This window comes from Magallana gigas, chromosome 7, assembly GCF_963853765.1.
Source record: "Magallana gigas chromosome 7, xbMagGiga1.1, whole genome shotgun sequence".
Classification (NCBI taxonomy): domain Eukaryota; kingdom Metazoa; phylum Mollusca; class Bivalvia; order Ostreida; family Ostreidae; genus Magallana; species Magallana gigas.
In genome coordinates this window covers 45166199-45185012 of record NC_088859.1, presented here as the reverse complement: position 1 = coordinate 45185012, position 18814 = coordinate 45166199, and the positions used below count along the sequence as shown (strand labels likewise).

General features: G+C 35.0%; 1 protein-coding gene across 4 annotated transcripts in view; it reads left to right on the top strand.

The window, feature by feature from the left end:
• The window catches only part of LOC105318994 (GTPase IMAP family member 7), a 76116-nt gene extending 61760 nt beyond the window's left edge, over positions 1 to 14356 (top strand). For 2 of the 4 annotated variants that reach the window (XM_034458861.2, XM_066066285.1), the window contains exon 2: positions 13307 to 14356. In XM_034458861.2, the coding sequence (XP_034314752.2) occupies positions 13307 to 14289 (983 nt within the window). In that variant the 3' untranslated portion in view covers positions 14290 to 14356. Of the gene's footprint in view, positions 1 to 161; positions 721 to 11340; positions 11998 to 13306 lie in introns of those variants that run through there. The other 2 variants (XM_034458860.2, XM_011422327.4) reach the window with 2 other exon arrangements.
• Positions 14357 to 18814: the final 4458 nt, after the last annotated feature.

The window sequence follows — 18814 nt, the reverse complement described above, 5'->3', positions numbered from 1 at the left end:
TTGTAGATAGAATTTCAAATTGGCGGGGATAAATAGGTCATAAAGTGTTATTGCATATAACGTTTGAAATTATCTTCTCTACATCTGCTGACACTGAATAAAACTTGACTGCATATTTAGGAGGACAATATAAATAGCTATAGAGAATAATACATACCCTTTTCCATATCACAGCTTGTATCAGCCCGAGACTCCAATATCAGCCCGAGGTCTGAAGGCCCGAGGGATGATATTGGTCGAGGGTTGATACAAGCTGTGATATGGAAAAGGGTATCTATTATTACATTTATTACATACTTACTAATAAGATTTTTAAAAAAAACATCAACTTAAACAAATTGATTTTACATATTATTTAAAGAAAGTTTGTACATGTACATATACATGCATGTGTTTAATAGAAATATGAGTTCTAATCGCTTTAACAAACATGTAGCTAAAGAACGGTTATTTTCTCGGGTTTTCTATTAAAAGTTGACTGCTTTAAAACATTTGTTAGCATTTGAAGTTTTCAACTGCACTTAGAATTGTCGACTGTAACAAATGTTTTATTTTTTGTCTTTAAATATGCACAAATGCCGAAGCGAAAAAAAGGCAGAGGAGTTCCGCAAGGAGTGTGATACGGATCCGTTTCAGTCCTGGAGGGCTAATAACCCGTATCAGCCCCGAAGACCGATACGGATTTTGTGATGTCATCTGTATTACACGTGCAAAAAACCTGTATGTAATAAATTCCTCTACTGAAATTGAATATATCGTGGTCCCCGAGGTAGGGGTCTTGACTCTTGGTCAGGGCCAAAATAGTCACACATTGCCAATGTATATAATGATTAAAACTCTTATTTCTTCTTCTGCTTATACTGAATAGAAACTGAAACTTATAAAGACCAGAAAGACCTTTACCAAAATCGTTTCGGCAATCGGTTTTTAGAACGCAGTTCGCAGTTCGCAATTGAATAGTGAACTGCGTTCTATAGAACGCAGTTCGCAATACAACATTTTGTGCGATTGAATAGTGAACTGCGTTCTATAGAACGCAGTTCGCAATTCAACATTTTGTGCAATTGAATAGTGAACTGCGTTCTATAGAACGCAGTTCGCAATTCAAAATTTAGAATTCATATTTGGGGCCCGCTTGCCTTATATGCAATTGAATAGTGAACTGCGTTCTATAGAACGCAGTTCGCAATTCAAAATTTAGAATTCATATTTGGGGCCCGCTTGCCTTATATGCAATTGAATAGTGAACTGCGTTCTATAGAACGCAGTTCGCAATTCAAAATTTAGTGCGATTGAATAGTGAACTGCGTTCTATCTAGAACGCAGTTCGCAATTCAAAATTTAGAATTCATATTTGGGGCCCGCTTGCCTTATATGCAATTGAATAGTGAACTGCGTTCTATAGAACGCAGTTCGCAATTCAAAATTTAGTGCGATTGAATAGTGAACTGCGTTCTATCTAGAACGCAGTTCGCAATTCAAAATTTAGAATTCATATTTGGGGCCCGCTTGCCTTATATGCAATTGAATAGTGAACTGCATTCTATAGAACGCAGTTCGCAATTCAAAATTTAGAATTCATATTTGGGGCCCGCTTGACTTATATGCAATTGAATAGTGAACTGCGTTCTATAGAACGCAGTTCGCAATTCAAAATTTTGTGCGATTGAATAGTGAACTGCGTTCTATAGAACGCAGTTCGCAATACAAAATTTAGAATTCATATTTGGGGCCCGCTTGCCTTATATGCAATTGAATAGTGAACTGCGTTCTATAGAACGCAGTTCGCAATTCAAAATTTAGAATTCATATTTGGGGCCCGCTTGCCTTATATGCAATTGAATAGTGAACTGCGTTCTATAGAACGCAGTTCGCAATTCAAAATTTAGTGCTATTGAATAGTGAACTGCGTTCTATCTAGAACGCAGTTCGCAATTCAAAATTTAGAATTCATATTTGGGGCCCGCTTGCCTTATATGCAATTGAATAGTGAACTGCGTTCTATAGAACGCAGTTCGCAATTCAAAATTTAGAATTCATATTTGGGGCCCGCTTGACTTATATGCAATTGAATAGTGAACTGCGTTCTATAGAACGCAGTTCGCAATTCAAAATTTTGTGCGATTGAATAGTGAACTGCGTTCTATAGAACGCAGTTCGCAATACAAAATTTAGAATTCATATTTGGGGCCCGCTTGCCTTATATGCAATTGAATAGTGAACTGCGTTCTATCTAGAACGCAGTTCGCAATTCAAAATTTAGAATTCATATTTGGGGCCCGAAATTTTCAGGGGCATCTACTAGTGGTATTTCACTACCACTGTTAAATTATGGTGATGCAGCTTTCTCTAGTTTTTAGCTCACCGAGACGAAGTCGGGGGGAGCTTATGCTATACCCCCGCCGTCGGCGTCCGGACCTGGTTAAAGTTTTTGTTGCAGGTCTTCTATCTATATAAGTTATTACTTGTCCTATCTTCACCAAACTTGCATGGATGATGCATCTGGACCTACTTGTGGACTTGAAAGACTTGGATGCTGAATCTGGATCCTAAATTTCAGATGCTGAAGGAGGTTAGGGTTTTTGGAGCAGGTTAAAGGTGTTGCAGGTGCCCTTTGATAGCAATATCTAAGTTACTCCTGGTCCTAACTTGACCAAACTTGCATGGATGGTGTGCCTTATGATACTGATCCACCAGGCAGACTTGAGTGCTGAATCTGAGCTATAGGTTTCGGATGCTGGAGGAGGTTAAGGTTTTAAGAGCTGGTTAAAGTTTTTGTTGCAGGTGCCCTTTGATAGCAATATGTAAGTTACTGCTGGTCCGTACTTGACCGAAATTGCATGGATGGTGTGTCTTATGATACAGATGCACAAGACAAGCTTGAATGCTGAATCTGAGCTATAGTTTTCGGATGTTGGAGGTGGTTAAGGTTTTAAGAGCTGGTTAAAGTTTTTGTTGCAGGTGCCCTCTGATGATAATATCTTATTTACTACTGGTCCTTACTTCACCAAACTTGTATGGTTGGTGCGTCTTATGATACTGATGCACCTGACAGGCTTGAATGCTGAATCTGAGCCATAGGTTTCGGATGCTGGAGGAGGTTAAGGTTTTTGGAGCTGGTTAAAGTTTTTTGAGTAGGTGCCCTCTAATGATTATATCTTAGCTACTCCTGTCCCAAACTTCATCAAACTTGTGTGGATGGTGCGTCTTATTATACTGATGCACCTGAACGGCTTGAATAATGAATCTGAGCCATAGGTTTCGGATGCTGGAGGAAGTTAAGGTTTTAAGACCTGGTCAAAGTTTTTGAAACAGGTGCCCTTTGATGATGATATCTTAGTTATTACTTGTCCTAACTTCACCAGATGGTGCGTTTTATTATATTGATGCACCTCACATGCTTGAATGCTGAGTTTGATCCATAGGTTTCGGATGCTGGATAAGGTTAAGTTTTTTTTAACAGGTCACATGTTACATAGATATTAGTACTATTTCAAACTTGCATAGTTGATTAAACTGTAATATGAATGAATCGCAGAGGAAGCTTCAGATGCAGAGCTTGATCTCCATTATCAAGGATGATAAAAAATATTTTAGTTATTACAGGTCCTAACTTCACCAAACTTGAATGGATGGTGTGTCTTATGATACAGATGCACATGATAGGCATGGATGCTGAATCTCAGCCATAGGTTGCGGATGCTGGAGGTGGTTAAGGTTTTAATTGGTGGTGCCCTCTGATGATGATATTTTAGTTATAACTGGTCCTAACTTCACCAAACTTGCATGGGTGATGCGTCTTTTGATACTGATGCACCTGACAGGCTTGAATGCTAAATCTGAGCCATTGGTTACGGATGCAGGATGAGGTTTAGATTTTTGGAACAGGTCACATGTTTTATAGATGATAGCTTGCAAAGTTGATTTAACTATACTATAAAGGAAACGCAGAGGTTGCTTCAGATGCAGAGCCTGATCTCCATTATCAAGGATGCTAAAGAAATCTCCTACCTCACTTAAACCTGCTTGATGTGGTTGTTGTTAAATGATATAACATGATTCCTATGATAAAGTATTGTATGATATGAAACACTATTGTTTAATATGATACAATATAATATCATATGTTATATTGTAAAAAGTTATATGATACGATATGATATGTATCATTTTTTTTTATATTTTATGATATGATATTGTATCATGATAGTGTTCTGTATAGTATTGTATATAATGATACAATATTATATGATATTATATTGTATCTATAATATTGTATCATATAATATAATATGATATTGGTTTCTGTAATATACAATTATATCACATGAAATTGTATTATATGATATTGTTATATTATATTTTATCGTATCATACGATATTGTACAATATGATATTGGTTTATATGATATATAATTGTATCATATGATACAATATGTATTATATAAATAGTGCCTGTTTGGGAGGGTAACAGTTGAAATTGACACCCCTTCAAAAAACCATTGTCAACCGACGCGAAGCGGAGGTTGACAATGGTTTTCAAGGGGTGTCAATTTCAACTGTTATCCTCCCAAACAGGCACTATTTATTTTGTTATACTGAATGTCTTAATTTTAAAGAAAACCTAACTGCTTTTACATAGGAATAACGTGAATTCTACGGCAAACCGTACGCGCATAATTTTCGCGCATGTAACAATTTTTAATGTTACCCGTTGGTAAGTGCGTTCCTAACGCTGAGGGTAATAGAACGGATTATGAACTGCGTCTAAACAAACAAATGGCATTAATATTAAAAGATGTGAAGTTCCTTCTGCGCTCGCCCCAACAGTCGCACTGTAAACATATTATTAAGAAATGACTTTGAAAACTACTTTAAGAAAACTACCTTTAGGTGGTATGGGACACCTGACGATATCAATTAAGAATAACGTACATTATATTTGAAATATTTTCACCGGTTTAGAATTTTCAAATTTTACAATATTTAATCAAAAAAATAGATTTTAAAAATATTTTGAGAGGTGAAAATTGTAAAAACCTCATAATAAAAATACACATACCTGTGAAAGAAGTGCAATTGAAATAGTTAAAAGGGATATTTTCCAAGATAATTTCATTGACTCATTATCATCTTTCACTCAGAAAAATTCACAGGAAGGAAAACCGATTCCTTACGGAGATTTATAACGGGGAATGTTTACATCTTTTCTCCATTCGGAATACACTCGGAATACATCGCGCAATTTTACAACGTTATCATCCGGGCTTGCTGCAACGACATCACATTTTTTAGCATTGTATTGAAACCTGATCAGCTAACAGGGGCGTTTCGAATGAAATATCTTGGAAATTTTGCATACTTTTGAATGAACATCGTTTAAACTCTGAGGTATTTATAGATATCATGCAATTAAGCAAAATGAGAATCCAAGATATCTTGGGACAGAGTATAATAGCTTTCGATTGCTATAGGAAAAACCTTGAAATTTTCATATTTTTTTCATTTTTTAGGTCCCAGCCTAATGTAGTACAAACCTCTTACTTTCACAGGAGTTTTCTTAATGCGCATTTTGTCTTTCCAACAAGTTTGTCCTCGGTTAGGCTTACAGTAAACAAAGGCTTTGAAATGAATGCCCGTCGTCGATTTACTATACAAAATCACGAATGTATGCTGACCCCTACCATGTTTAAAAGCTTCGTGCTTTTTATATACAATAAATTCAGCGCTAAAACTTGTTAATTATTATGGAATAGATATCAATAGATAATGTTAGGGGAAAAATATGCTTCATTTGAATCTTTATTTTTTTCACTTTTTACCGGGGCCCATAGGTATTCTACATTTTGAATTGGGAACTGCGTTCTAGATAGAACGCAGTTCACTTTTCAATTGTATATTAGCCCGATTCTTAAAAACAAGAGACAGCTGCATCACCGTATGTTCACAGTGGTAGTGAAATACCACTAGTCGATGCCCCTGAAAATTTCGGGCCCCAAATATGAATTCTAAATTTTGAATTGCGATCTGCGTTCTAGATAGAACGCAGTTCACTATTCAATTGCATATAAGGCTAGCGGGCCCAAAATATGAGTTCTAAATTTTGAATTCCGAACTGCGTTCTATAGAACGCAGTTCACTATTCAATTGCATATAAGGCAAGCGGGCCCCAAATATGAATTCTAAATTTTGAATTGCGAACTGCGTTCTATAGAACGCAGTTCACTATTCAATTGCATATAAGGCAAGCGGGCCCCAAATATGAATTTTAAATTTTGAATTGCGAACTGCATTCTATAGAACGCAGTTCACTATTGAATTGCATATAAGGCAAGCGGGCCCCAAATATGAATTCTAAATTTTGAATTGCGAACTGCGTTCTAGATAGAACGCAGTTCACTATTCAATCGCACAAAATTTTGAATTGCAAACTGCGTTCTATAGAACGCAGTTCACTATTCAATTGCATATAAGTCAAGCGGGCCCCAAATATGAATTCTAAATTTTGAATTGCGAACTGCGTTCTATAGAACGCAGTTCACTATTCAATCGCACAAAATTTTGAATTGCGAACTGCGTTCTATAGAACGCAGTTCACTATTCAATTGCATATAAGGCAAGCGGGCCCAAAATATGAATTCTAAATTTTGAATTGCGATCTGCGTTCTATAGAACGCAGTTCACTATTCAATTGCATATAAGGCAAGCGGGCCCCAAATATGAATTCTAAATTTTGAATTGCGAACTGCGTTCTATAGAACGCAGTTCACTATTCAATTGCATATAAGTCAAGCGGGCCCCAAATATGAATTCTAAATTTTGAATTGCGAACTGCGTTCTATAGAACGCAGTTCACTATTCAATTGCATATAAGGCAAGCGGGCCCCAAATATGAATTCTAAATTTTGAATTGCGAACTGCGTTCTATAGAACGCAGTTCACTATTCAATCGCACAAAATTTTGAATTGCGAACTGCGTTCTATAGAACGCAGTTCACTATTCAATTGCGAACTGCGAACTGCGAACTGCGTTCTAAAAACCGATTGCCAATTGTTTCTGGGATGGGGATAATTTTAAGATGATGAACAAGGCTGAAGTCTTGCATCTTTTCAATATCCAGTCATGCACTCTTATTGTCATAACGTGTTTCACCAAAATCATAAATATCAGTCCAAGAGAACTATGGCAAGATCGCACTGGGAGAAAGGTCATGACCATATTATAGTGCCCCCCCCCCCCCCTGGAATAAGATTTAGATTATTCGATTTAATTAGTCCTATTCTACATATCGAAACCCATACACATGTACACCACGTGTACAATATACTAGTGTGTCATTTATTTTGCACTGTTTACAATTTTTTTTTGTTTCCACTACATGTACAGGCTTTCGTTGTTATAAAAAAGTTCTGATGTTCATTTATCTATGAGGAGTGGGGAATGAGGCGGTGGTGGGGGTCAGAGAAATAATTGTGTTTGCAAGGGATGGGGGTGGGGGATTGGGGTCCAAGGTTTATTCTCGGTAATTTTAATGTATTTTAAACACATAAATGAATTTTTCAAAGGGGGGGGGGCGGTCAGAACCCCTCACCCCCACCTCTTCTCTAAATCCTTTCACACGATGATGTTGACACACAAAAGCAAATTTAAGCCGCAACCGCCGAGGGGGGGGGGGGGGGGCAGAATATTGTTTTGTTTGTAATAATTATATAGACCATACTTTCTATGACATGAAATGTCAAAATTATTGATTAATTCAAATTTCACCTGCAGACAGTTTAACCCCAAAATGTACATAGAGGGCCGCTCATTGGTATCATGGGATGGGATCTTAACCTTTATAAAAATTTTCTCCCCATTCATTTTCTTTTTTCTTTCTCCTACATTTTTCCTAATCAATGATTATGTGCAATGTTATAGTAATTGAAAATTTTACCCACCTCTCATTTGTAAAATGACGAGAGCGAGATTAACATAAGCCTTTTGGCTTGTTTCTCAATCTTCTGTGTACTGTTATTATAATATGTATGATGAAATTCACTAAATAAATACTGTTTAAACTAAAAATTATAATTTTTGAAAATACTACGTGGCTTTTTTTTAAAACTAAAACTGGTACAAGAGAGTATTATTTAGGGCTAAAACTTGGTGTGGGTATTACTGTTCAAGACAACATCTATTTATTTCTACCACAATTATGTATAAAAAAAAAAAACCAGAATTCTGAAGAAAAAAAATTCATTGTGATTTAAGAGTACATATATCAGGCAGGTTCTCAATTTTACCGATTATTGTCTTGTTTGTTTCAACGGGGTTCTTTAGTACTTAGTTTGACATTTTTAAATCCCATTTTTTCAACAAGTATTGATTGACGGGAAAGTTGAGCATCTAACATGAAGTACGATACAACATCTGCATCCTGACAACAGCTTATGTCAAAACTCAACAGGATAAGGCCGGCAGATTAGGGCTCCAGGATTTAAAATCTGGGTCGATCTGCGTTATCTGAAACTCTCACACAGATAAAAGCGATAGGAAATAACTTTTTTCCGACCAGAAAGTATGCAAAGTATAATATCTGATGTATTTCTTGTTTTTTCTAGGGGACTCTTGAAAAAATCCAAAGCGGTGTTGATGATAATATTTTTAATGAGTCTGTAAAAATTAATAAAGTTGTTTGTGATAATATCAAAATTGATTAATGGGGTATAAGAGATTTTCAATATTATTTTTAACACTGACCTGCTTACAGTAAAATTGATGGTTTAACCAGAATTTTACTAACTTTTTATATTCATCTACAATGGTGAAATAAAAAGTTTTTACGGAATGCACGGAATCACACTTTCAAATTTTGCTTTTCTACTTACCTCTATTTATTTAGACTACATGAAACAAATGTGTAAATATAACTATTTAAGAACAAATGAAGTACCTGCTGGTGGTCTTACTTACTTAAGAGGGAAAGAATTTAATCCAAATCTTATAGACTTGTTATGTCCTAAACAAGTGCTGCCTTACTCAATGAAGTAAAGTTTAATTTTTTTTCATTTGGGGGAAAACTAGAGAAAATGTAAAACCATGAAACAAATTCATTAATTACTTTTGAATTTAATTTAATTAAGACCATCTTTTTCTCTATTTCCACAACAAGGAATAATATATACGCAATTAAGCGGTTTAGACAAATTAATAATTTGTCTGCACTTCCTGGTGTGTTATAGAACCGACGACATCCAAAAATAAGCATCCAGTGCCTATATTCTATATTCATACTGATGTCCATTTGTATGAAATAGTTGCGTATCGTCACTTTAAAGCCATTATTTAGATCTTAGTCAGGTATATGAAACTTACATGAAACAGCCATATATTAACATGTTATTTAGTTTAATCCCGTGTCCAAAAAAGTCTTTTTATTGACGAATTGATATAATTTAACGATGATTTCCATTAGTACATATCAAATTGGTTATGAAAGTTTGAACGTTTCATTTAATCTTACAAATATAAAAGTACTCAAAACGAGTGATGACGTTTATATTTGTGCTCATGGCGCATGAATAAGTTAAGTGTATTCAGAGGACCTTGAACGTCACATATTCCTAATGCAAACATACGGGGAAATATACAGTGAATGTAAATATACAGAAATGCATGGTTTTGTTGCCTATGAAGCCTTCTAGAAATTCATGACCGTGGTTTAGAGGTTTAAGCCCAATATGGCCACATAAAAGAAATGTATAAATCTTTATTTTATTCTGTACTTTTACAGTCATGGGATATGAACTAATTACATTGTTACTGTGTGCATAATGTCCTCTTCTTAAATTATGATTTTGTAACTTATTGTACACATAGCTTATAAAATTCATAAAAATTCCTTTCCCTTCATGCACAATACTTTGATAGCTGAAAAGAATTAGACAGTGGAACTTCAATCACAAAAGTGCGCCAAAGCTATTAAATCTCACAATATTCTCGGTTACAAACTTTCATTTTATCAATGAGTGACCACTGAAGGCTTGCAGGTCTCTTTTTACCAAAAGTTAACAAATTTTGGCCCCTGAAGCAATGGTATAGACAATCCGAGAATCTTCCAACTATAGCCCCCTCCCTTTATTTTACGAATTGATGTTTACATACATTAAATTATGAAATCAGGATAACAGACAGAGGAGTCTAGAATTAGGGTTTAGACTCCAAAAATGAAGCTTAAAATGCAAACAGAAGACTCCGTGACGGATCCATCCACGGGCTTTGGCACTTAGATGACCGTCAAGGCCGGCCATCTTGCGTCATATCAGTGAATGACTGTTGGTTCGTTTGTTTTGCATCGATGTCTAATGATTTTGCATAGGAGTCAGTTGATTTTATTTTTAAGGTGATATGAGACACCTGTTGATATTAATGTGGATTAAAGTACATTATTATTGAAGTACTTTCACCGGTTTAGAATTTAACAATATTTAACCAAAAAAAAGCTTTCAAAATATTTGGAGAGGTAAAAATTGTAAAAACCCCAGCGGGATTCAAAATTATGAGTTACAGATTCGTAGTAAACCCTGTAATCCACTGCGCTACGCTGGTAGGTGAAATTTTGGGGGAAAACTACTTCGTTTTATTATTTCGATAAACAATACGCCACAACATAGAAGTGTCCCATACCACCTTAACTGGTCTTTCGTATTTCAGTGTGTGTTTTGCATTAACGTCTTTTTTTTCTTTTTCCGCCGCACATACTAGTATTAGAGAATTATTACAGTCAATTACAATAATTGGACTTAAAAAGTATTTTCTGTTGTAAATAATCTGTGATTAAATGTTAAAATACAATTTAACACCTTTCACCAAACATTAAACAAAGAATTATTGACCATTGCATCAAAAAGTAATTATAAAATTAGATCTACACAGAAAACTTTTTAATGATGAAAAGTATATATGAGAAAACAAAACGTCCTCGTATTTATTTTCTCAGAAATAAATGAGTGGTCCTTTTTTACCTGCAAAAGAAAACTTTGGACTGTGTAGAGCTTCTAAAAAAGTATAAGGAAGAAATTAATTTTCTTTTTTCAAATATATAAAATTCCTTATAATGAGAATTTTTTTTACTGCTAAATGCTACTTTTTAAGAGTTTTACAAATTCATAAAAAATAAACGCGTACTACACTTATTAACAACAATAAAAAATAGACACATAAATTGTTCCATATACTTACTAAATATGTATTTAAAATACGTGTGAACTCTTTTGATTTCTTACTTTCAAAAGTTTGAAAATTGTTATTTTACCCCCCCCCCTCCCCCTGCTCCTTGGAAAAGCAAATAACTTCTTTATTAACGGTATGTAATTGGAGTGTCTGCATCGATAGCGTGTGTTGTGTGAGGTGACATTCAACAGGTCACTTGAAAATTTACGTATCTCCAACATATTTAAGTTCTTTATATACCCAAGTATATTTGCAACATCTCCCTCATGTCGCATACATAATTCTGATGTACGATTTCTTCTGATGTTGTTAAATGTACCACAAATGAAATTGTGATACTGGTGATTGATTTTTAATTTTTACGCATATTCGAGTTCGTTAACATGTAAAATTTGAAAACAGTGAGTTTGTATATAAATTCGAAAAACACAGCAATAAAAAATAACCCGTTATACGTTATGATGATATATTCATATACATGTATAACACTTCCACTAGATACCATGGTGTTGTTACACCTTTTAAACTACAAATGGCTAATTCTTATTTATCATACTTCCTGTTATCACTTCAAAAATAAATTAGACTTTATGATAAAAACAACGAAAACATGATAAAGTACAGTGACGTGATTGGCCGCAAGTACATGTATATGTACTTTGCACATCTGCTTGAACTGTTGTTTTTTGGTGTTTTTTTTTTAAATTGTGACCTTAATTGAGATATATATTATCTGCATTGTAAAGGCTTACAGTAAGACATGGAGGACTGGGGCACGTCTGGTAGGTTTTGTTATAAATGAAAAAAAAGATATACTATTCTATAATTTAATGCAGTTTAGATACACTGTACATTCCTCATTGAGAAAAGTGGTCGCGATCTGCATTCAAATCAGATGACATTTTCGATTTCTCGTCAGTAAACACATGAAATTTGCAATTTTTATACAATTTGCATTTTACTATAGTGTCCAGATAAGGCCATTGCAAAAGCCAAATTTCGCGTTCACAAAAGGTTCCGTCACACACGCGCTAAAACAACTTCGCACAGCTTGCTTTCGAGCTGTCACGATTTTAATATGGTATCCCGTTGGCATGTGTGACTGCGCAACCGCGTGTTGTTTGACAAAACGAGGACGAGTTGTGCTAAGTTTTATAAGCGCGACAGGGTTTTGTGGTTCCATAGCGCGACGGCATGTTGTCTGCAGTTGTGTTAGCGCGTCGGCGTGTTGTGCGAAGTTGTGTTTCCGCGACAACGTGTCAAGCGAAGTTGTATTAGCGGGGCGGCTTGTTGTTCAAAGTTGCATGTTTTGAGACAGCGCGGCGGCGAGTTGTGTGAATTTACATTATTGCTACGGCGTGTTTTGCAAGGTCAGCGCGACGGCGTTTTGTTTAAAATTGCAATAGCGCGAGGGCGTGTTTTATGACTGCGCGGCGTCGTGGTGGTTTTTCAGAACGCACTGTTGAGATTTTGCAAATGGCTTGACCCATTTTTTACTGCTCAGAAATATTAAAGATAATTTATTGAATCGAAATTTTAAAGTTGCCTAAATCTCTACACTCCAAAACCCGCGCAAAAAATGTTGGAGAAGTGAAATTGTACTTTTCCGGATAGCTCAGTTTTAAACAGATAAAAATAAATCGCCTTGACAAAATTACAGCAAAAATGACGCCAAAAGCTGAATGTGCACTTGCGTTGGGCAAGCGTATTCTATTGATTTCCAGTATATTTGTATGTGATAACACTACAAATCAAATTTAATGTGATGCATAGCTCAATACATTTCATCAATGACAAAAATAATGTACTGTTTTTGGGCGCTAGCGGAGTTTGCATGATTATACTTTAAACTAGCGTAAAACTGTCGATAATTTAATATTTTCTCGAAAAATTGCTGAAAATTATTTAAGTCATAAAAATCATTATGAGGTAATAATTATGGTCGGGGCGTGATCAAATCTATCATTAACTCGAAGATCATGAAGCCCTTTGGGCTTTATTGGATTAAATCATGCCCCGACAATCGTGGTCACCTCGTAATACTCAAAGAAAGATTTCTTACTCTATTAATAATGTTGTCATACATTTCAGGCGCTTTTCCATCCAAAACATACACGAGACTTCGGGTATTTTTTATTGGACCTCGCGGTGCAGGGAAAAGCGCAACTATCAACACAATAATTGGCAGAGACGTGGCTGAATCCACAAGCTCCCTGCGGAAGGAATCAACAACAAAGAAAATGAATAAGTATCTTGATGAGAATCAAAATGTTGTTCTAGTAGACACTCCGGCGCTACAGAAGTCCGTAATAAAAGAACTGAAAAAAGAGTTCAGAAAGTCCGACATTCTGGCGTTTGTAATAGCTGCACAACGATTACAAATGGAAGATGAGACTTGCATTTTGATGGTGTTGAAGGACCTAGAATATTTACATTCTCGAAGTTTTATCTTGCTAACAAGAGGGAGTAATATTGTTGATGACAGCAATGTATTCAATCCTGAATCTAACAAAGAACTGTATCGGCTATATGAAGCTGTTGATAAGAGATATGTTGTGTTTGAGAATAGGAATAAAACTGAAAAAGAAAGAAAACTTTGTATCGATAAGTTCCTGTCCATGTCAAGAGAAATTAGTTTTAATGAAGAAATCAAGATAGAGACCCTCAGAGACAATGACAGCAAAGTCGATAAGATATATGTTGTGTTTGAGAATAGGAATAAAACTGAAAAAGAAAAACTTTGTATCTACAAGTTCCTGGCCATGTCAAGTGAAATTAGTTTTAATGAAGAAATCAAGATAGAGACCCTCAGAGACAATGACAGCAAAGTTAGCAGAGACAATGACAGCAAAGTTAGCAGAGACAATGACAGCAACGCTAGCAGAAGGAACATCATAATCCAATCTATCAAATGGACAGTCATAACTCTTCCAATCTTTCCTATTTTCATTTCAGCAAAAAATGTCCTGATATCTGTAGCCACCAATGCCCTACATACCATGTGGTGTTGCAATTTGAGTCCTTTATATCTTGATTTTCAAAGTATAACATCAAATTCTTTTCAGAACTTTTGAATGTCTTGGTTGTATGTTCCAATCTTCTAAGGTTCTTTGTCTTTTGACCAATCTATTCAAATTCTTATGAAATGTCCTGTATTAATATATGAAATAAAAGCATTTTTATCATTGCCTTCTGATTGTTCTAATAATTACTGCTGGGCTGCGTTCAAGATCGTAGCAGCAACGAAGCTCTTCGTCGCCGCAATTATCTTGAACGACACGCTAACTTACCAATAAAGTTCTACGAAAGCCCAAAAGGCTCATTCGAGATTCGAAATACGAGATTCGAAATTCGAGATTCAATATCTAAATAAACCAATCAAATCATGGATCTGTGTCCTGTATCATAGCAACATCAAACTGCTCTAAATAAAGATCATTTGTACATGCAAATAAATTTCTTATTTACTCTTATATAATTATAATTGTTAAATTAACTTTGATGAATAACTCCACACAGTATAAACCATCATATCAGTGATAACATTGTGTGCTTTGCGAATCTACGTAATTTTGTTTTTCCTGTATGTATTCTCCCCCGATACATTTTAACCAGTAGTGTATTCGCCCCAATTGTGGAAAATTTGGTTCGCGAAGAAATATCTGTTTAATCTAAATAATTAACATTGAGTGTGGTTTGAACTATGAAAAGAAAACCATAGAAGATGTACAACCTCAACGGTAACATTCCAAACACGAATACTAGTAGGAGAAAGGGAAAGAGATAGAGAGAGAATGAATATTTGTGGTGTCAAATTCAGATTGAAATGTATATTTTTATAGACATAAATTAAGCCTTGTAAAGGAGAAAAGAGAGGAGGTAGCGAGGGTAGGGCAGACCTACTATCAAGCTTTAATTTCCTTCATTATCGGTAGCGCACTTGTGATTTTCTCTCTCTCTCTCTCTCTCTCTCTCTCTCTCTCTCTCTCTCTCTCTCTCTCTCTCTTTTCGGTGATACATTTTTTTTTCGTGAGAAGGTTTGGGGGGGGGGGGATTTGTGATGTCTAATATATCAGTCAGCGATAATAAGCATTGAAGGATTTATTTTTGACGTCGTCGTGTCAATAACTGCCGTCAGGTGAGCAGACAAATTGAATAACGTGCGTTAGCGCGTTATTCAATTTGTCTGCTCACCTGACGGCAGTTATTGACACGACGACGTCAAAAATAAATTATTTAATGCTTATATTTACATTCCCTTACTAAGGAAATCAATTGTTCACTTAAATAAATCGATATAAAGTGCAGATCACGGAGGGAGTGAATAAGTAACAGCAAGAACAGCTGTTTTGTAAAACCGGTTTAAACTAGTTTTCACATAGACAGTTGAGATGAGATCGACGAGCATAAAAATATAATCCATGATAAATAACTCTTGAAATGTTGCTTCTAACAATAAAGTCAACTTTTTTGTTGAATGTTTCGCATAACACAGAAGACCCAATCACCAAATCTGGTGCGTATGAATACATTCAGTCTTCCTTCAGAACATGACTGACTCTCCTCCCGACTTCAAACCGGATCACGACCTGATGTTATACTTGGGCTGATTAATATTTCATGGATGTAAATATTTTTTAAAGATTGAAATGAATTCAATTGATTAATTTCTTAGTATACCAAAAATAAATTCATCAAATTACAGAATGGAAAATAAACTTGTGTTTTTAGAATTTAAAACGCTGGGCACTATTTTTGTCAGCACAATTCGGCTGTTCTGATGGCTCTTCCGTTAATTGCGCATTACTCGCGATCGTTGAATAAGGCCGAGATTGTTTTAAATAAATCATATTTGCGGAAAGAGAACAAATGTTAAAAACGTAAATATTTACATTTCACATATATTTTGCATGTAAAGCTACTGCAGATGTAGCACCGTAACACAAACAGGGTATTTTTTATAAAAGGTTAAATCACGAGTTTTAATTGTGACGTCACAAACGTTGAACGCTGATAAATACAACGTCACAAGCGGAAATCAAATATCACGCTTGTGGCTGTTACTGTGGCTCTTCCATTAATTTGAACTTACCCATAGGATAATACAGTAATTTGAGGTATAATTCGCATTTGCGTCCAAGGCAAGAAGGTAAAAAAAATGTAAATATAAGTATTGAATCCTTATTTTTTGAAAGATATAGTCTCATAACTGCAACGGTGTGTGCATACAAATTGAATAACGCGCGCTAGCTCGCGGGTTTGCTGACGTCACAATAGGATTCGACGTAAAGAGTTGACCGTCAAAGCAAACTCATTTCTTTTAAAAATAACAAATGATCTTTTGAAATATAAAATGAAATATTTTAAAAAGCTATAAATTGCAGCTTAAACAAACATTTATAATTATCAAGTGCTAAAAATTTAGAGACGTGACATACATTGTCGCATTTAGTTCTATAGGGTATGAGTGTGCGTTGGAACTCTTTCATTAAAAATCATATTTAGACAAGTACATGTACATTGTAAATAAATTGAACCGTATGCATTAACTTCGCTCGTTTTACCGTTATAAATTCTAATTTTCAAATACCGATCTACTATTAAAATTATTTTGGCTTTAGCTAGTTATCGCATACTTATTAATATGTCAATAGTTGTATGGTAATTATTTTGCAGTCAATGATTGACTCATTGAGTTTCATAAAAAGAAAAGTAGCCATGTTTCTTCTCTTCACAACCTTACATTAATTGCATTTATGCATTCGAAAACATTCATAATAATGTTAACTAGATTTGCACGTTCTAATATGTATTAATCAGTTAGTCCTGTCAACCAGCGCATTTTCATTTTTGGTTCTCGGACGTAAGAAATTGATGACGTCGGGCTAACGTCGTGATGAAAATATAGGTTTTTGTAAAATCTTTTAAATCTTTGAAGTTGTTTTGCGAAAAATTGGCCGAGAACACATATTGAATATTTTTTATAAATTGATTCAAAATTATCTCTTCTATTGTTGCGTTGAGTAAAATTAAATTCGTCTAGATCGTTTAAAAGTTTGGAGCATGGTTTTGAAATGCGGTTTTCTACATTTTACTATATAATTCATTGAAATGGCGTTGCATGATTTTATCAGCGACACTGTGTTTGAATCACGATTACATTATTACCGCAGACGAATCTCAAATAAATTTTAGAAATAAAGCTCTGAAACCTATCAATCACACGGACAAAATTTCAGGGTAGGTTTTCTCACAAGCAGTAAACCCGCGAGCTACCTTAAATTTTACGTAGTGAAATCGCTTATTATAATAACGCCCGTATCTGACATCCCATATGCAAGATAGATGCAACATAAGTCAACATGCGACTTACTTATGTCAACATGCGAGTTAATTATGTAGACATGCAAGATGCAACAAAATTATAACAACATGCGACTTATTTATGTCAACATGCCAGTTAATTATGTAGGCATGCGACTTATTTATGTCGACATGCGACTTATTTACGTTAAGTTAATATGCAAGATATTTATGTCAACATGCAAGATATTTATGTCAACATGCAAGATATTTATGTTAACATGTTTATGTCAACATGCAACTTATCCTGTATGTTAGCATAATTAACTAACATGTTGACATACATATTATGGTGCCATATACATATAAGAGCACGTATGAATGATCTTTATTTAGAACAGTTTGATGTCACTTGGATACAGGTTTTCAGATCGTTGGTTAGATTGGATAATTTAAAGTATCAACATCAGCTCCATGGCCTGGTCAGTGAGTTTCACAATTTAACATCAGGACATAATGAACACAATAACAATGCATGACTTTATCTCCCATGACTGTGACAGTACAGTATTGAATCAATACGTTTTCACTGTGTGACTATATCAGTCCTGCCCTAGGGCCTGAACCCCTGTCTCAGGGACCATTAATTTTAAGCTTTAGTTTTAGTTCTACAATAATCGATGGTGTTCAAAATATGTTTGCCTGGATTTCAGTTCGTTTTGTTGTTTTATTGGATATTCCTTATCATTGCAGTGGTTATTTAAACAATAAAATGCTTTCTATGGTGATTTATTCGGGATATGAAGGTAGCGACATTGCAGGTAAAATACATAACCCGCGTTATCGGGTTATGTAAATTTTTCCTGCAATGATCGCATTTTATTGTTTATATGAACATCTCTCTTTAACTAATTAATAAATTGATTATGAAAAGTTAGTAAAATTCTCTAAATTAGAACCATTTTAACAAGACCTTGGACTTTCAGTAGGGCGTAGCTATCTATTTCTTGCGTCAAAACAAATATAAAATTACGCGGTTTCAATCGAAATATGCATCGATTGCGTATTCTTAGCTCAAATGCCTGTTGATTTCAAACAGCCATGGCTGAGTGGCTAGCAATGAAATAGACAGACCTACGTCATACTGCTGTTTGACACAACTAACCAAAGTCCAAACTCTTGTTAAAATGGTTCTACTGTTAACGTACACAAGTACGTTTGTTAAAAGAAACAGCCAAATCGTCTCCTGTGATACTTTGAGTCTGGCATCATCATGATTATTTCATGCAGTCCGTA